The sequence below is a fragment of the Diabrotica undecimpunctata genome, chromosome 2 (assembly GCF_040954645.1).
Source record: "Diabrotica undecimpunctata isolate CICGRU chromosome 2, icDiaUnde3, whole genome shotgun sequence".
In the NCBI taxonomy this organism is placed as follows: domain Eukaryota; kingdom Metazoa; phylum Arthropoda; class Insecta; order Coleoptera; family Chrysomelidae; genus Diabrotica; species Diabrotica undecimpunctata.
In genome coordinates, this window is record NC_092804.1 from 177,010,081 (window position 1) to 177,031,391 (window position 21,311).

The 21,311-nt window shown below is 32.2% G+C and overlaps 2 protein-coding genes across 2 annotated transcripts in view; one reads left to right on the plus strand and one right to left on the minus strand.

Moving 5' to 3' along the window:
- The window catches only part of tow (target of wingless repressor), a 552,940-nt gene that overhangs the window by 387,906 nt on the left and 143,723 nt on the right, over positions 1–21,311 (plus strand). The window lies entirely within an intron of this gene.
- LOC140433592 (uncharacterized) lies at positions 1,697–19,673 on the minus strand. Its single transcript, XM_072521575.1, has 3 exons — positions 19,527–19,673; positions 8,002–8,255; positions 1,697–3,056 (listed from the first exon to the last, which is right to left on the minus strand). Exons 1-3 carry the CDS (start codon positions 19,639–19,641, stop codon positions 2,553–2,555), a joined length of 873 nt encoding a protein of 290 aa, XP_072377676.1. The 5' UTR covers positions 19,642–19,673; the 3' UTR covers positions 1,697–2,552.

Consider the following 21,311-nt stretch of genomic DNA (forward strand, 5'->3'; position numbering starts at 1 on the left):
CCTAGCTATGTTGGGAATTTAAAAACAAATTAAAGTGTGTATAGATAAAGTGTAAAGGTGTGTAAAGATAATTAAAAGCCGAATTGAAGATTGTTGGGAAGACGCTGAAGATCAGAGTGGCTTTCGTACTGGTCGTTCTTGTATAGACAATGTGTTCTGCCTAAAACAAACAATAGAAAAGCGTTTGGAACATAATATGGAGACACACATGGTATTTATTGATCTTCAAAAAGCGTATGACAGTGTCCCATTAGCCAAGCTATGGCAGGTGCTAGAAGACAAGAATATTCCACCGATTTACATTAATGCTGTAAGGGAGTTAGTTGTACGATGATATGACGAGTGTAATAAAGATTGGACAAAAAGTGACAAAAAAGATAAAATTGACCAAAGGACTTCGCCAAGGCTGCTGCAATGCATCTACACTCTTTAAGATTTATTTGGAGGGGGTTTTCAATATTTGGAAAAGAAAATGTGAACCTATGGGTGTTAAAATTGGAGACCATACACTGTACAGCTTGCATTTTGCTGATGACCAAGTAATACTTGCAGAAGATCAAGATGATATCCACTCCATGTTACGAAAAATAGATGAAGAATATACTAAGTGGGGCTTATCAATTAATCCATCAAAAACAGAGTACGTAGTAGTGGGAGGTGAAGGAAAGCACTTAGAACTAGGAAGCAAACAAATTCAAAATACTGATAGCTATAAATATCTCGGTGTAAACATTACAAACAATGGTCGGAATACAAAAGAAATAGCTACTAGAATTGGTCAAGGAAATTCAGCAATACGTCAACTGAATAGTATACTTTGGAACAACCACATCACCCGAAACACAAAAATTAGGATATACAAGAGTATCATAGAAAGCATTGCTACATGGTTCAGAGTTTTGGGTAATAAATAAAAATGACGCTTCCAAATTAAAAGCAATGGAAATGAATTATTGGAGAAGATGTTGCCAACTCACTAGAAGAGATAGAGTAAGGAATACTGAAATCAGAGAGCTTATGGGCATAGACATTGACGTCCTGGAAACTATAGAATGCAAAAGGCTGAAATGGTATGGCCATGTAGAAAGGATGAATGATCAACGATGGTCAAAGAGAATGTTACAGTGGATCGCCACCAACCGCAGGAAAAAGGGAAGACCAAGAAGATCGTGGAGACAAGAAGTAAAAGGTGCAATGGAAGATAGGGGTCTACAAGTAGATGACTGGAAAGATCGCAAGCGTTGGAAGGTAGGTTGCGAGAAACGGTGGCAGTTGTAATAAACTTGTTATATATATATTAAAGTGTGTCAGAGGAGGGCACAGAGAAAGGACAAAAAAGGTCAAATAAAATGAATATATTATAAGAAGTCTGGAATCTACCATTCTACCCATTCAATGTATACAGCAAATCGATTGACATGATTAGATGTCAACACTAGACAGGATAGGTGGAGATAGTTGAAGGCCAAAAATAAATCGTCCAATACGAAGAGTGTAAAATAACTGGAACGGGTAAAAAACAAGACCTTGTGGAGATATTTACACCAGATATGTCTAAAATACAGAGAAAATACCCAAAACACAGTCGACAACGATGTGGTCAGAAGAAGAGAAGTTTTGATTTGAAAAACTAGAGAAAGCCTACATAAACAAAGAGATAAACAATTTCTACCAAGAAGTTAAGAAATCCAGGGAACCTAAAAAGAATAATACAATGCATTTCAGAAACAAAAAAGGTTTACTTCTAGAAAAAACTACAGAATAATTAAACAAATTGGCGGAATACTTCAAAGATCTGTTAAATACAGACCAACAAGAGGAATTAGGGGGAAATGAGAATTGGCAAGAAGATAAAAAGGGACGTGCGAGGAACCAACTTTGAATAAAGTTAATAAAAATAATATAACAATAAAAGGGGAAAAATAAAAGACCTGAAAAATAACAAAAAAAGTAGGGAACAGTGATTTTTAAAGAAAGCGGCAAAAAACTGAAAGAAAATTATTCCGCTTGGTATTAGCAGTTTAGCATAAGAAAGAAATGTCAAAATAATGGAATAACGCTCTTATTTCCTCTATTCTATCTCATAATCTTATCTACAAAAAGGTAACCAAACGTAGTGCGAAAACTATAGAAGTATACCACTATTAGAGGTATACATTAGAGAAAAAAGCAATTTTTTGGAAGATCTTGTACGGCCTACAAGGCCTGTAGCCCTGGTCCCTGTAAATAAAAATATTATTTTGATCTCAGATACACATTTATAATCAACTTTAATCAAGGAAGAATTTGACTTATAGGACGGTAAAGAAAATTACGATGATGATAATAAAGCCGATGTATCAAGGAGTTAGGATAAAATAGTTGGCATCGGTGGAAAGGAAATAATAACCTTATTATAATAGCGCATAAGTTGTACAATAATTGTTAACAAAGTAAAAAAGCAAAACTTAAGCCTATGATATATAATGATATATAATGTCAAACATATAATATATAATGCCAAAATCCGTTATCAAAGGCGCAAGTCGTCGTCAAGAACTGTAAGTAGATATTTAGGCTGTCACACTATTTTGTTCTTTGGATGGCATATCTTCAGGACTATTTTCTTTAGCAGGCTTTGGAATGTCTGGTTTGACGATTATTGATTGTTTTTGTTGAACGATTTTTGTTTGAGACATTTTGTCTTTGTGGGTTACTACAGCCACGAGCTTACACACGTCGTATAGTCGGCCTACTGGAATAAGTTTAATTACCTTCTTAGTGGTTGTTTTAGTCTCAATTTCCATGGTAGGATGTTTAACAAGCTCGACGCCACAGATCCAATATAGGGGGATGAATAATACGACCGATAGCAGTCCAAGTATTCCATGGATTAAATCAAGTCCGTAATGTTTTGGACGTCCACATGTTGCGTGCAATAGGAAACATATTTTAGCAAAAAGCAAATGAAGCATGTACGAGAAAATATAAATTGTGATTTTTTTACTTCGCAGAACCATGATGACTTGTGGTATGTGGACTGTTACTGAAATCGCAAGTGAAGATAATTCCAAAACCTACAATAAAAATACAAAATTATTATTTATTTTGATATAAGGTTGAATGCCCGAATAAATGAACTTTGATAAAATAAAGGCAGATATCGAGCACAGTTTTATTAATCACAGTTTTTATCGAGGTTAATCAATTTCTTCATTTTAAAAAAACGTTTTTTGGCTTATTTCAGATGCCCCTAAAGATGCTCTCATCATCATCATCAATCAGCCCTGAGTTGTCCATTGTTGAACATAGGCCTCCTCTAGACTTTTCCATCTGCTTCTGTTCTGCGCCTCTGCTATCCAATTGGTCACGATTCTTTTGAGGTCGTTGGTCCATCGCGTTGGGGGTCTTCCTCGGCTTCGCTTGTCCGCCCGTGGTCTCCACTCAAGCAATTTTTTTGTCCAACTGTCGTCTTTCATTCTTGCAACATGTCCTGCCCATCTCCATTTTTGCCTTATAATATGTTCGATAATGTCTTCCACTTCGGTTCGTCTACGAACTTCCTCGTTTCTTATTCTATCTTATTCTATTTCTTAAGCTTATTCGAAGCATTGATCTCTCCATCTTTCGTTGTATCCTTCTCAATTTTTTGGCTGATGTTTTTGTGAGAGTTAAGGTTTCTGCTCCGTATGTGAGGACTGGTAGAACGCACTGGTTAAAAGCTTTTCTTTTTAAATGGATCGGTATATTTGTTTTAAATACGTCTCTCATTTTTCCGAATGCAGCCCAACCCAGACTTATTCTTCTGAGTAGCTCGCATGTTTGGTTATCTCGCGTTAACCTTATTTCATGACCCAAATACACATATTTTTCCACAAGTTCTATGGGTGACTTTTCGATTTCTATAAGCTCATTGGGGACGAGATTGGTAATCATTTTTGTTTTTCCATACTTTATTTTTAAACCGACTTTCTGGGTTACTTGCTGTAGTTGTTGTAGCATAACTCTGGCTTCTCCTAAGTTGTCCGTTATAAAAACAATATCATCGTCATATTTGAGATGATTGAATATCTTTCCATCGATGCTAATACCCTTTGATTCCCGCTCTAGCCGTTTAAATGCGTACTCCATAACTGTTATAAATAGTTTTGGCGACAAGGTATCTCCCTGCCGCACCCCTCTGCCAATTTTTATCTTCTCAGTCATGCAATTGAGGTTAACGGTTGTTGTCGCATTTTCGTATATATTTCGAATAATATTTGCATACCTGTGATCTATTCTGCATTCTGATAGTGCTTTTAAGATAGCAACTGTTTCGACTATGTCAAATGCTTTGTGGAAGGCGACAAAGATAAGAGCAAGGGGTCTGTTATATTCAATAGACTTTTCAACTAGAGTTTTAAGGCATTGCAAATGGTCGTTTGTTCCGTGTCCCGCTCGAAATCCTGCCTGTTCTTTTGATTGATAGAAATCGAGTTTTGCTTCTAATCTGTTTGTCAGTATTCGAGTAAAGAGCTTGTATAGGTGGTTAAGCAAACTAATTGGCCTATAGTTTTCGAGATCTGATTTATCCCCTTTTTTGTGGAGGAGGATTGTAACCGAATTCTTCCATTTACTTGGAATGTTTTCACTATGCAGACATATTTTTGAAGGCATGTTGAATTTCCTCTCGTGATATATCTGGTATATCCTCCGATCCTACATTATGTACCTTTTGTATCGGTTGTTCGATGAGCTCTGGAATAACTTGACTTTTATATAATGTTTCATAGAAACTTTCCACTATATGTAATATGCTTGGTCTATCTGAGATAATATTTCCATTTTTGTCTTTAAGTTGGAAGATTTCTTTTTTGCCATTTTCCATTTTTCTCCTCAATGCTTTCATGCTTTTGTTGTCTTCTATAGTTTTTATAATTTTCTCGTTGTTGTATTTTCTAATATCCCGTCTGATGGCTTTAGAGATTTCTTTATTGATGCTGGTTATATTTTGTCAGTCAACATTTCCTTGACTTCTCAGCATTCTACGACCTTCCATTTTTTGTTTCGTTTCTTTACTAATTTTTTGTTCTTTTCCATGTTTAGGGCCAAATTTTTCCTGAGCTTGTGTTAATGTATCTACTATTTTTAATAATTTTATAAAAAAGCACACAAGACAAATTAAAATTAACTTTAAAAGGTACCAGATTAACCAGAGTTATAGTTAGAACAGTGAAAAATAAAACTGCAGATCTGTTAACCAACACAATAGACAGAATTTTTCTAGTCTTCATTTGTTTTCATAAAGCATGTAACACAGTTGAAGTCAACCTTTTATTTTAAAGCGAAGCTTCAATACTGGCGTTATACAACTTTTTTTTTTCTTTAAAGTAAAGTGCTAAAGCAAGCATCACGGAAATAGCGCCACAAGATGACGTCATTACGAGTTTGTCGTCACATGACGTCGTCTCATGTTCGTTTATAAGTCTAATAATGTTTAAGTTGTCCATATTCCATAAACCTCATACGCATACTGTCACGACTATACACAATTTATCATTCCATCCTATACAACAACATAAATTGGTAGCCTATCATTACATGTAACACAGATTAATAGAAATTTCCATGTCAAAAAACAACTTCGAGATAGATTTGAATATTATTAGACAAATAACAGAAAACAATGGCTGTGTTCTGTTCATCTGTTATATTAAACAAATGAATCAATCTACTTTCAATTCTAGAATTTCATGTAATAGATCTAACTAAAAAATCTTTCTCTAAAAGCACTCGTAGTGTTGGTATTAATATTTGAGAATGTACTATGCCTTTATTATTTTCCAGTTCAAAGGAAATACGCGCATATCTACATTATGCGCGGAACTATAAAATCCTACCACAAAAGTTAACTTTTACATGTCGATAAGTCTCTTGCCAAATATATCAAATATAATGGAAAGACATATAAACAGAATACTGTTCTATTAAAAAATGCTCAGAATGATATATGGTGGCCCTTGGTCTGTTTCAAACCAAACTTCACCTAACGATTTAAACATACCATATGCCATATACTTACAAGAAAGCATCACGAAAACACGAATGACAATGGGCAAAGAATATGTAACCTAGCAACAAGAACAAATTGGTAAATAAACTCAAGAAAAATTTTAACACCCTAAAATAGATAAGGAGGTCACCAGATCAGAAAAAATACAGTCAAATTGATCACATAATGGTTAATAAACGAAAACAATCGTAAATAATAGATGTAAGAATGATTAGAGGTGCGTGTGTAGATTTAGACCACTACATGGTCGCTGCCACTATAAGACAAAAAGCTAAAATTGAAATAAAACAGAAAAACTAACATAAAACGTGAAATGTTAATAAAATGCTCGGAGAGCTCTTGACGGAGGAAACAATAGTAAAAAAAATTAATAACAATACATAAAAAGGGAGACCAACAAATTTGTGAAAATTATAGAGGGAGAAAGTTACTAAAAACAACATATAAAATATTGACATCAATAATAAAAAAGAGGAAGATAGTGGGACAGTACTAATGTGGATTCACACAAAGAAGATGCAACACCACAATAGATGGAATATACACAATAAAACAAATAATGGAAAAAGCAAACTAATATAAATTAGAATTGGTTATTCATAAACTTCAAATAGGCATTTGATTCAATTAAAAGAAAAGGATTAATGATAACACTTAAAAAATGAAAAATTCCGCATAAACTCAGTAAATTAATAGAAATGACAATGCGAACTACAAAAATTTGCATACAGATACATAGGAATTCAGTATAAATAAAGGGATGAAACAAGGATATGCCTTATCAACAACGCTATTTAATCTAGCCTTAAATATGTACTACGAAATATAAATAAAAGAAATTTAAGAACAAGAGGTGCTCAAATAATCGCATATACAGACGATATTGCTATTATGGCAAATAACAAGAAAATAATGAAAGAAATGCTAAAAGAAATAAAACAAAAAGTGGAGGTAATGAAACTAAGATTAAATCAAGAAAAGACGAAAATATTAAGATTAGGGAAAAAGCCAATAAAAGAAAAAATCAAAATAGGAAGTTCTGAGTTTGAAGAAGTAGAATACTTCAAATACATAGGAGTTACAAGTTAAAATAAGCAAAACCGGAGAAAAGATGTCCGAAATTAAAGAAAAAAGATTAGCAGCTTATTTTGCAAACAAAAGATTACTTAAAAGCAAAACACTGACTAAGAAAACTAAGATGAACATTTATAACACCATAATCAGGCCAATATTATTAAATGCAGAAGAAACAATGACGATGGTCAAAACAAATGAAGAAGACTTAAGAATGGTGAGGAGAAAGATTATGGGAACCATATTGGGACCAATCAGAACAGAGCAAAATTAATATAGAAGCAGAACAAATGCAGAGATCAAGGAAGAACTTAATCAAGACATCGTGAATAAAATAAGGCATTGCAGAGTTAGATGGCTAGGTCACATTTGGCGAGCAGGAGATAAAGCCGTGACCTAAACAATGATCTAGTGAATGGAATCCAAGAGAAAGAAAGAGAAGGGGAAGACCAAGATCAAAGTAACTGCAAGAAGTTGAAGAAGACCTCCAAAGGGCAGGAGACAGAGAATGGAGAGAGAAAAACTAGAGACAGGAAAAAATGAAGAGATACCGCCAAGAAGATAACATAAATAAAAGGGAGAGGATCTAAAAAGCATTCGCGATTTATATGATACAAATTGCGAAATAAAGACACCACCTTATAGATCACACCAAAAACCATCTAATATGAGAACTACTTAACAAATCAGTTAAAAAGAAAACTTAACAGACTATGACCAGACGACTTATGACGTTTACAGTAAACTACTGATGGGTGGTACTTGCTGCTTATATCATATTTATCAATTCTATTTAATGAATTTATTAGGTAAATTTTAAATTGCAATATCTAAATAAAAATAAAAATATGAATGATTTTTAACTTATGATTATAAAAATAATAAAAGATTGTTACCTTCGAAAAATCGTCTTCAATGAGATAAAGCATCATAACCATTATGGACATAAACAACCCATATAATTTAACTTCATATTGGTGTTGGTGTGAACGACGATACCAGTGGAACAAAGCAGTGATCCAAATCGAGGCCAGTCCTGTTATCAAGACTAGATTCAAGTCTATTGACAGTCGTATCTTAGGATATAGGTAAGTCCCAAGCGTTGTAATAAACCATAGTACATACACCGAATGTGTCTGATAAGACACGCCTAAAAAATAAAGCAAAACAAATTATATATTGTAATCCATTTTGAAGTTATACTTCTATACGCGCGCTCCACGTTGGAAATTTGTACGGGAGTGAATCGGTAAAATCATTACATATGTAAGATAATGAGTAAGAAAGAGACAGAAGATATATTTTCTATCTCTTTCTCTCTCGAGAATAAAAATGTTCCTTTTGTATATATATTTAATATTATATATATTATATATATAATATTATATATTTATATATGTAATATAATATTTATTAATATTATTATTTATGTGATATGTTTTGTATTATTTATTAAATGTTCATAATTATTTTAGACTTTTGTATTTCAAAATAATAATCTCAATAAATCACCTTATGACCGAGAACTATCAATTTTGAAATAGGTTTGTGTCATGTCTAATTGGCAAATATTTTACGTGTTTGGTTCACACGCTGGTGATTGTAAGTTCGAATCCCAATATGAATTTCCTTTTTTATTTTTGAAACATTTAAAAACCCCACGTTAATTTTATTAAATATATGTAATATACGTAAAAATGCTAAATTTTAAAATAAATGAAAATTTACATAACATAATCCGAGTTGTTGATTTTTGAAGTTATACTTCTAGACGCGCGTTCGACTTTGGGAATATGCACGAGAGTGAATCGGAAATTTGCACGGGAGTAACAAGCCTCGTTAGGCATGTTAAATTATAAATTAAAACTTGTAAATATCTCAAGAAAGTTCAAATGTGTACTTGAAAAGTGTTCCTACTAAAAACAATGGGCTTAAATTATTTTAGAATATTTGTAATAAAACAGTATGTATTTCAGTATAAAGGAATATTTTAACACCTCTTAGTTATGGGGAGTTTCAAGAAGCACTTAGTAGCATGAAAGATACTTCACCAGGACCAGACGGCATACCAATATAATTTATTAAGAAACTTTCCATAGAAACAAAAGAGTTTCTACTCCAAATTTTTAATATTATTTGGTCACAAAAATCATTTCCAAAAATCTGATAAATTACAACCAGAATCATATCGTCCAAGATCATTAACATGTTCTTTATGCAAACTTATGGAAAAATAGTCAACAAAAGATTAATGTAGAACCTAGAACACATTGATAAACTTATCATCGAACAAGCTGGCTTTATACCAGGCAGATCTACCAACGACAACATTAGAGATCTAGAAAACGCTATTCACGAAGGTTTTAAAAGCAATCAAAAATGTATGGCAATTTATTTTGACGTAACTAAAGGATTTGATACAGTATGGAAACACCATTATATTGAATATTTTACAAAAAAATGGGATATCAAGGAAATATTTTGGCCTACCTAAACAAATTTGTAACTCAAAGGATATTTTAAGTTCGAGCGAATGGTGCTATATCCTATCTTAGACAACAACAAAACGGAATCCCCCAAGAATCGATTATAAGTCCTTCTCTATTTTTAGTAGCAATAAACAATATAATAAAAATCATTGCGAGACCTGTCCAGGCAAGGCTATATGCTGATGAATTAATTATTTACATCAAAGGCAAGAACGTTAATCGTATGGCAATCGTACAAGAACACTTAAACTAGTAACTTGATCCCTAAGTACCGATTTGCGGTTTTGCTCTAATTAAACTAAATGTATCTTCTTCTTCTTACAATGCCTATCCGTTCCGGATGTTGGCGATCAACATGACTATCCTAACTTTGCTTGCTGCTATTCTGAATAGTCCGGTTGTCGATGTATTAAACCACTTTCTCAGGTTTTGAAGCCAAGATATTCTTCTTCTCCCTGGTCCTCTCTTTCCAAATACCTTGCCCTGAAGAATGAGTTACAACAAGCCGTATCTCTGTTCATTCCTCATAACATGGCTAAGATATTCCAATTTGCGCTCTTTGATGGTGTTAATAATCTCGCATTCCTTGCCTATTCTACGTAGGACCTCAACATTAGTCACACGATCCACCCATGAAATTCTTAAAATACGTCTGTAACACTACATCTCGAATGCTTCGAGTTTTATTAAAGAAGCGTCGGAAAGTGTCCAGGTCTCTACTCCGTATAATAATGTAGAAAATACATAGCATCTAATGAGAGAGATTTTGGTAGCAAGTGGTAAATCGTGACTTCTGAAAAGAGACTTCATCATTATGAACGCCGATCTCGCTTTTCCTATGCGTTGTTTAATTTCTCTGGAGTGATCCCATTGGCTGTTAATGTTGGTACCAAGGTATGTGTAGCTGTGCACTCTGTCAATTGGATGTTGGTTAACCAAAAGCTGTGTATTTAATATTTCGCGCTTACTGACTACCATGTACTTTGTTTTCTTCGTATTAAGATCAAGTCCGTGTTCTCTACTTATATCTGATATACGCGAGATTATTTTTTGCAAACCGTCCAGACTATCTGCAAAAACTACTGCGTCGTCGGCATATCTAATGTTATTTAGACGTATTCCGTTGACTAATATGCCTTCTTGTAGTTCGCCTAGCGCTTGCTCGAAGATATATTCAGAGTATATACTAAATAACACCGGGGACAGAATGCATCCTTGCCTCATTCCTCTATCTATGGAGACTGCCTCTGTCAATTGGTTATCCACTTTAATATTGGCTGTTTGGTTGTAATAAAAATTATAGATGATTCTTAAGTTCCTATTTAGAACCCCACTTCTTTCAAGATGTTTATAAGTTTATCATTCTTTACTCTATCAAATGCCTTTTTATAGTCGATAAAACAAGTATACATATCACAGTTAACATCCCTGCATCTTTGGATAATCACTTGGACAGCGAATAGAGCCTCTCGGGTGCCTAAGGAATCGCGGAATCCAAACTGCGTCCATGATACTCGTTCTTCGCATTTTTTATATATTCTGCCGTGTATCACTTTGTAAACCGTGTAAAACCTTTGGTTAACCAACACAACACCTCCCTAAGGATTTTACTTAACTCTAAATAAAAGAATTCCAATAAATAACATTTTGGACATATCCATGGCTAACGACTCTTTAAAGTTCAATCTCCCATATTCCCGCAGAATTTATCATGCAATGAACCTACTTAACTGAAAACAATTTTCACCCTCATATCAAAAACATATCTTTATCTTTACCTTGGATAATAAAAATTCCAACAGTTAATTGCAGTCTATTACAATTCCAAAAAAAATAGCACCAACCCTAATCTTATCATACACCTCTTCAGAGATTTAATTAACTTCTATTTCGATTACATAGTATACTATACAGACGCTTCTAAAACTAAAAATGGAGTCCAGAGTGGCAATAATTAATAGCACAGAGATTCTCAAACATAGAATTCCAGATACTGCAACTATATTAACAGAAGAACTCTATGCAATTTACCAAGCGATACTACAAGCGAATGCAAATAAGATGAAAAAAATAGTAATCGTGACAGATTGTCACGATTACTAAAAATAGTCAGGAAAATATACACGCAGCATTCATTAGCTTTACTAATAAAGGAAGAACTAAATGAATTTCATACTAAAGATACAAGTTTCTCTGGGTTCCATCACATTTTGGAACAGCAGGTAACAAAGCAGCAGACAAAAATGACAAAGAAGCTATAAACGACAACAGTATCCCCATATCACCCCAATCTGTAAGTATGGATCTAAAAAGATATTCCAGAAAGCATCTGTTCTTAAACAAAATTATAAATAGAAATACTTACCATCAAAGCTTCAGGAGATAAAAAATAAGATTGCAACCACCCGAGGTATCCAGACGAAAGCAAATAATTATTTCCCGTTTACGACCTGGACATACCCAGTTTTCTCATGAACATTTGTTCAAGAAAGAAGAATGCCCAATTTGTGATGAGTACGGTTCGCCCCATTGTGCTCAGTCCATTGTTGCTCCGTAATGTTATCTATGCGTACAAATTCATTCATTTCTGTTTTTGTCTCCTTCTTCATCATCTTCCACGCCTTTTTCTGGGATCCACAAAGGTCGTATCCTATATCTTTGGTAAATTTCTCGCAGTATTCTTTTTTGATGTTATCTATTTCTTGGTTTACTCTATTCCTGATTCTCACCTAGTCTTCTCGTGCCTCCGGTGTCTTCACTCCTTTGTATGTTAGGAAAACTTGTTTCTTTTCATTTACTAATGCTTTTACCCTTTCGTCATACCATGGAGTTTTTTATTCCCGTTTATTTCTGTTAACTTTTCTTTTCCTAAAGCTTCTTCCGCTGCTTGTAGGATACATTTTTTAATAATTTTCCAGGTTTCTTCTATATTCTTTTTAGTCTCTAGTTTATGGCTGTTTAGCTTTTCTGTAGAGTGTAGATACTCTACATTTTGCGGACGACCAAGTAGTAGTGGCATCAGACAAGAAAGATTTAGAATTCATGACGAGAGGGTTGTTTAAAACATATGAAGAATGGGGCCTCTCTGTAAATAGAAACAAAACGCAATACTTATGCATCGGAAATGAAGTAGAAGATCTAATGGTCAACAAACATAAAACAATCAGGAACTGTGAGGAATATATATATTTGGGAACAACAATCAACATTAGTGGGCGCACCGAAAAAGAGATAGAGCAAAGAATCGTGAAAGGAAAAAGGGTGATAGGATGCCTAAACCCGATGCTATGGTCAAAAGAACTATCAAATCAAAGAAAGCATCTCCTCTTTAACTCCATCTTTAAAAGTATAGTGCTCTATGGATGCGAAACATGGCAACTTACTAAATCCCTTGAGCGACGCCTACTTGCATTGGAAATGGACTTCTGGAGAAGATCTGCTAGAAAATCAAGGCTTGATAGAATACAAAATGACCATATCAGAAATACAATGGCAGTCAAGTCAACCATCATTGACGAAATTCAAAGGAAACAACTGATCTGGTATGGTCATGTGAAAAGAATGGACGACGACAGGCTGCCAAACCAAATTTTAAAATGGACGCCAAGGGAAAGAAGGAAGAGAGGAAGGCCAAAACAATCCTGGCTGGGCGGCATTCAGAAGGCAATGTCGGAAAGAAACCTTCACCCTGGCGAATGGAATGACCGACGTAGCTGCAAACTGGGAACAAGGCGGAGAACGCTATAAAAAACCGGGGAAAAAAAAAACAAAAAAAAAGAAGGTTTTCTGTTAGTCTGTTTCTATACAAGTTTTGTGTCCCTTCTACTTCTATAATACGACTAAGATGCCAATAGTGACAAATGTAAGAAAGATAAAAGATAGGTATTACAAAAGAAACATAAAAGTAAATTAAATGCTATCAAAATAAAAGTGTTGAGGAAAATATACAACACGAGGAAAGACAGATTTTAAAAAAGGTGAATGAATGACATTATGAGATAAAGTCAGAGGGATGAATTCCACAGAAATGTAAATAATATCGAGGAACCAGAAGGAAGTGGAAAAAGAGAATATACACCAACATAGCAAAAAATCCGACGCCTTAGCGGCTAAAAGGAATTTAGAAGTAGAAAATAGAGACATTATTAAAAAAGTCTGCATGAAAAGTTAAGATGAATTTTAAAAATTTAATTATGACTAATATGACTCGACTTGCAAATATTCAAAAGCTCATTCTTAAACTATTTGTTTTCTGGAATGCATATGTAATCACAATGAACAATTAACAAATAACCAGACGGTGAATAATTAATGACAATAATTCGTCTCTAATATATCTACAAAATGTAGGTGACTTATCTTAATTATGCGATAAAAATGTGCTAAAGCATGAAACAGGTCGATAATAAATTTGTATAATAATATTATCGAACTATTTTTTAATCGCTTGAATGAATAATAACCATTACATATATTAAACTACATTTTGCGATTATCATAAAGTAAACAAAATATAATACAAACTAAAAACAATATTCTTAACTTGACAACAACATAAAACGATTTTTTTAATGGCATAAATTTTCCATTTAGTTAGGCATATTTCAGGTGGCAGTTTAAATCTATGATATTGATTAGGTACTTTATAAAGGAGCTATAACGTTAAAAGGATTTTATTATTTCTTATAGTCAATGCTAACCAAAGTTATTCAAAATTAGATTTTTTATCAAAATGTCTCCTTATCTAGTCAAAAATAATTTTTTTCACAAAAATATATTCAAAAAACGAAGCAAGAAAACACGAAAAAAAGCAATTTACTTTTTTTTGCCCCATAACTTTTTTCCACTTGAATATAGGTAGAAAAAATCTTCTTTTCCTTCTTTTAAAAATGACGTTTATTAGAATGCTTTAGGATTTATAATATCCGAGATATAAGTTTTCAGATTTCGCCACTTACACCATGTTTGGGCCATTTTTTACAACCTTTTTTTCTAATGAGAAAAACAATTTAAAAACAATACAGAAAGAAAAACCAATTGACTCGAAAATGGTCTATGGTAGATGGTTTTAACACTAATTTTAGGCAAGATTTGGTTCTTCAAAGTTTTCTACTTTTAACGAATTTTGATAATTTTTACCTCTATTTTTCTTTATAAATTTTTTCCTCAAATAAATCGGTACTTGGTTCTGTCATAAATTTTATCAGAAATACAAAAATAGTTTAAAGAAATAGACAAAATGAAACATTTTAAATAATTAATAATTTTTAGGTTTTCTGGAGAATAGATTTTGACTGATACCATGAAACCATCATCGTTTCCAAACCAAGTGCTTTTTTGCTGTATTTTTTGCTCTTTTCTCTTCTAACAGTTGTTTCAGTATATATATGTGGTCTATGCATGATCTCTCTGCCGTGAAGTCTGCCTGATCCTCCCCGATTTTGCCTTTTATCGCTTGCTCCATCTTTTCTCGCAGTATCTTCCCATATAATCTTCCTATTGATGATACTACGCTTATATCTCTGTAGTTTTTGCATAGATTTCTATCTCCTTTCTTAAATAAAGATGTCATATATGACTCCGTCAATTTCTTTGGGAGTTGTTCTCCATTTATGGCTTTCGGTGAAATTTTTTTGAGTCGTACTTTATAAGCTCAGGTGAGATGTCTCCAGGTTCAGGTGCTTTCTTATTTTTGATTGCTTTTATGGCCGTTCTCATTTCCCTATCTGTTATTTCTATTTCTTGTTGTGGGGATCTGCTTCGTCTTTGCCTGTTTTATTTTCCGATGAATTGTGGTCTTTGTTCTGTTAACAGTTCCTTGTAATAGTCCTTCCATTCTTTGTCCTGTATATTTTCCAATTTATTTTTTCTTTTGAGTTTTGTTTCAATCCGCTCTGTACTTTCTATGACTCCGAAGTTCTTGTACCTCCTATGTACGTTTCAATATTTAAGCAGGTTCTTTTCCAATCTTTATTCTTTTGTTGTGTTATTTGTTTTTTCACTTCTCTATCTTGTTCTCTCTTTTTTCCTTTTTTTTTTCTCTTTTACGATTTTTATAAAACGATTACAATTTACGTTTTAATATAAAAACCTTATTTTCTGTACTTTAAAGTGGTGCCTTATACATATCTGAGCAGCATAAAAAAGAATTATTTTTCTATGACTAATGTTGATTTTCATTTTCCGATTTTCCACAAGTTTCTTTGTTTTGTGTTTAAAAAATAATAATTTGAAATAATACGGGTAAAAATATCAAAGAATCATTTTAAAGCACAGAAAATAAGCCTTCTTTTTTATTTAGCAATGTATATACCTAAATGTACAAGGAACAAGTTAATATGAGAGATTTACAATAGAGCCGTAAATGTTAGCAAAAATCATTAAAAGAAGAAAATTTTTAACAACCATATATCTTACTTAAAATTAGTTCAAGTGTCGTCTACAATATACCGTTTTAAAGATAATTCACTTTATTCTTAATTTTACTTCGTAAAACAGTAATAGTAAGTAGTAAACAGTACTAGTTTGCGAAAAAGAAAATAGATAAAATGGCCCAAAAATGGCGAATGGCGAAATTTGAAAACAACTCTTATCTCGGATAATATGAATTTTAAAGACCTACCAAACATCATTTTGAAGGGGAACGATATGAGTTTTTTTCTGTGGAGAAATGACAATACCTATTTCCCCGTGAAAAAAAAAGTATGGGGCAAAAAAATCGGGGTTTTCGTGTTTTTTTTGCATCGTTTTTTGATTATATTTTTGTCAAAAAGATGATTTTTACTTTATAAGGTAACATTTTGATTTTTTGTAACTGTATATGTACGAAAATAGCACAGAATTCAAAGAAAAAAAAAACTGAAAAATGGACTTCATTTTTCAACCATTTTGGAATCACCCATTTCTGAAAAAAAAGCACTCCTTTAAATATACAATGTACAAACTACATGAAATAAAAACCACTTATTCACGCCATGAAAATGTGGGACACAGAAATTAATAGACGGATATGAAAAAACCGAAATGTCCGATTATCAATTTTTTCTTTGTGCAAAACAGATCAACAACAGACGCAATTTTCATTATAAGACAGCTGATGGAAAAATACAGCAATAAGAAAACAAACATTTATTGAATTTGAGAAAGCATATAATAGAGTTCCTCGAAAGATTTTGTGATGGGTACTCAATAGAAAAGAAGTCCCCGGTGAATATGTAAAGATTGTGTAAGACATGTATATGTGAGGTCCTTCTTTATTCTCATCAGTTTTGGATCAAATAACAACGAAACTACAGAGTAAGATTGCCTGGTGCGTATATATGCTGATGATATAGTGGGAATAGGAATTAGTGGAAAGGGTTTAGAAGAAAAACCGGAACAGTGGAGACAAAAAGAGTTAAAACTTAGTAGAACAAAAACAAAGTATGTTGGAATGTTCATTTAAAGATGCAATTACAACAAATAAAATAATATATTCAGATGGTGAAATGATTGTGAAAAAAAAATAGTTTTAAATATCTAGGATGGGTATTAAGTATCTATCCTAGGCATGAGGTAGATAGGTCTTTAGATACCTAAACGCAAAAGATCAGGAAATTACAAAGGAGCTTGTAAATACTGATAAGTAGTGAGCTTGTAAGTACCTAAAGAGATGATGAAAAAAGAAAAGGATACTAATGGTTTATAGTGCTATTGCGAAAAAAACCAGAGCCAAGAGCCCTGTTAGTACACAGAAAATTTTTACACCAAATGCAAAAATGTAAATATATTTCTGAAAGCATAGTTAGTATAAGAACCAAACTGGATGTCAAACTTTTGTGTGGGATAGCAATATATGCACCTAAAAAGATCAGAGATACCACCATAATAGACAATTTCTACGACCACCTTAAGACTGTAACAAACGAGACCCCAGATGACAAATATATAATCTTTGGTTTATTTTAACGCCATGTTGGCAATGATATAGTTGATATAGTACCAAGAATAAAACAGCAATAAAATGAAAATATCAGAAATGAAGACCTTCTGACGGACCTCTGCAGCATAAAAGAAATACGTATTTATAATACATTTTCCCTTACAAAGAACAATACAAATAGACTTCTGAAAACACTAGAGGATAAAGATCTATGAAGCTGAAAGGAAAATTCTATAAAACATCCTATGATGTATGGGAACTGAATTTTTAGCAGTTAAAAAGAAAGAGGAAAAACGAATGCATGTGTCGGAAATGAAAATGCCAAAATGGATGAGTAGAGTGACAAAAAAAGGATTAAATTAAGAATGAGTATATCAGGGGAAGTCTTTAGGTGGCACGAATTTTTACCAAAATGAGAGAATATAGGTTAAGATGGTTTGGCCATGTTCAACGTTGAGAGGTTAATCACGTAATAAGAAGAATTGCTGACCTAATGATTTCTGGGGAAAATGATTAAATAGAAAAATAAATACGGATAAATTATTTGAAAAGTAAATAAATATTGAGAAAAATATTTAACATGCCGCCGCACGACTCAAATTCTTTAGAAAATTGAAATGTAATAATTATAAGAAAAGTAAATAAATATTTAGAAAATTGAAAATTGGAAAAATTTGAAATTAAATTAAAAATAAAATATAAAAAAATTCTCATGAGCGATTGAGGCTTTTTGATCTACTAATTCTAGTAAAACATAATAATTAAAAAATTAATTGATTAAATTCAACAACTTGCAACCTAAAATTTAATTTACTTGTCGACAAAATGGTATTTTTGATAAGGAAAAAAAGAGAAATAATGAACAGAAAAATAAAGACGAAAAAATTACGATACAAAATATTTAGAATATTAGAATGTAACAATTATAAGAAAAGTAAATAAATCTTTAAAACAAGTTAAAAATAAAATTGTATAAAAACCATTCACACGAGCGGTGGAGGCTTTTAGGTTTCCAAAGTCTAGTAAAAAGTAAATAAATATTGAGAAAAATATTTTACATGCCGCCGCACGATTCAAATTCTTTAGAAAATTGAAATGTAATAATTAAAAGAAAGGTAAATAAATATTTAGAAAATTGGAAAAATTTGAAATTAAATTAAAAATAAAATATAAAAAAATTCTCATGAGCGATTGAGACTTTTTGATATACTAATTCAAGTAAATCATAATAATTAAAAAATTAATTAATTAAATTCAACAATTTGCAACCTAAAATTTAATTTACTTTCGACAAAATGGTATTTTTGATAATAAAAAAAGGAAAATGATGAATAGAAAAATAAATACGAAAAAATTACTATACAAAATATTTAGAATATTAAAATGTAACAATTATAAGAAAATTAAATAAATATTTAAAACAAATTAAAAATAAAATTGTATAAAAAACATTCACACGAGCGGTGGAGGCTTTTAGATTTCCAAATTCTAGTAAATTATTAAATAAAAAATAAATTAATCAAACACAAAAACTTGTTAATTAAAATTTAGTTTACCTGTCAATAAAATGATATTTTGGATAAAAGTCAAAAAAAAAATTATGAATAGAACAATAAATACGAAGGAATTATATGAAAAATATAGAAATTATTAAAAAAAAGTATTTTATAAGCCGCTACACGATATAAAATATATAGAAAATTGAAGTGTAATAATTAAAAGAAAAGTAAAAAATTGAAAATTGAAACAATTTAAATTGAATTAAAAATAAATTTTAATAACAAATAATACTCATAAACGATGTAGGCTTCTCGATCTACTAACTTTACTAAATTATAATAACTAAAAAATAAATTATTCAAATAAAAAATAAATTAATCAAATACTTTAAATACTAAAATTTAGTTTACCGGTAACGATTTTTGGACAAAGAAAATAAAGAAATATTAGAAGCCACCGCCCAACTAGCAAATTAACAAAAAAATCGTATAGAAAAAAAAATAGTACTCACCAAAAAAAGATCTTGTCTTAAATATACCCCCCAAAACGTTGGTCACTCCAGACACGATGAAAGAATAGTAAAAGAAGAGATACCAATCGGCAGGTAAGTACAGCAACATCCTCATTCTGGTAGGTCCAAGAGTCACAAAGTCGACGCCGTCTGATCTAGGATTGAGCAGCTCGTACTCAGCCAGATACTTAAATAGTAGTACGGTTTTATCGATTTAAACGTCCAGGGTGTGATTGTAGTCGCTCATTCAGTTTATTAGACAATAAAACATATTAATTTGCCAAATAATTGTTTGGAATACTTTAATTTATGGGCTGGATAAAATAAATCACGGTAAATGCCTTTCTTTACTAATAATTGGTGCGAAAAGAAGATAGAGCTATTATTGACTTAAAAAAGCGATCACCTTAGCAGTTCTAAACTTGTCGTATGATTTAAAATGAAACTGTTTCTTCAAACCCTAGTCTAAAGTCTAATAATGACATCATATTTTTCGTTTTTGCTATTTCACTCAATGTTTCTCTGCTTTTTCTCATTTTATCCATCCTCTTGCATCTTTTGTTATACGATATTCAATTTTCAATAAATGTAAACATCTATAATATCAGTTATTGTTTTTTTTACTGAAATAAAAATATTTTCATTTACAAAGTATTTTTAAGCTCCCTGTGCAAATTAGACAGAATACGAATAATGAGAAACAGTTATCTAGAAACAGATTTTTAGAAAATTAATGCCTATTACAATACAGAACACATAATGCATTGTTGTTAAATAAAATAGCAATCTCAAGACAAAACAAAATTCCTCAAGATAGAGATCAAGCATCCTAATACCTCTCTTTACAAATGTAGCCAAATCGTACCCGGAAAATAACAGAGCAATTAATTTGTTAAACGCAACACTAACATTAACAACCAAAGTGATAACAAATAAACTGAATAAAATTACAACACTAGAAGAAAAACAACAAGGTTTTAGGTCGGAAAGATAATGTACCGACGCTATATAGAGTGAGGCAAGTGCAAGAGAAATTATTAAAATACAACAAACCGGCATATCTATGTTTCGTGGACCTTAGGAAGGCATTTGACCGTTAAAATTAAAGGACGTTATCCACTTACAGGGTAGAAGGAGTCGCGGAAGAAGATTCTGCTGGTTAAAAAATTTGAGAGCTTGGTTTAACTGCACTTCTGCTGACCTCTTTAGAGCAGCGGTATCGAAAGTGCAAATTGCCATGATGGTTGCCAACCTTCTTAGAGGAGATGGCACATGAAGAAGAAGAAGATCCACTTACTATACGCAAGAGAGATATCTCTAGGAATAATTCAAATGATCAAAAATATCTACCAAAACAACGCAATAAAAGTAAAAGTAGAAGAAGAACTAACCGACTCTATTGAGTCTGGCAATGGGATAAGACAGGAAGATTCTCTGAGTCCCCTATTGTTTAACCTGATTATGGATGAAATAATAAAAAAAGGATACCAAATGGGAGAAAAACAACTGAAAATAATCTGATATGCAGACGACGCAATACTACTCTCTCAAAGTGAAGATGATTTACAACGTATGCTGCACCAATTTAATATAACCGCCAGATAATTTAACATAGTAATTTCCCCAAAAAAGACAAAATGCATGGTTACAACAGCAAATTTACTAAGATGTTCAGATAATACAACAAGTGATGGAGTTTAAATATCTAGGCATTACATTATCTAGCTACGGAAAGCTCGAAACTGAAGTGGAAAATCAAGTAAATAGAGCAAACAAAGCCGCAGG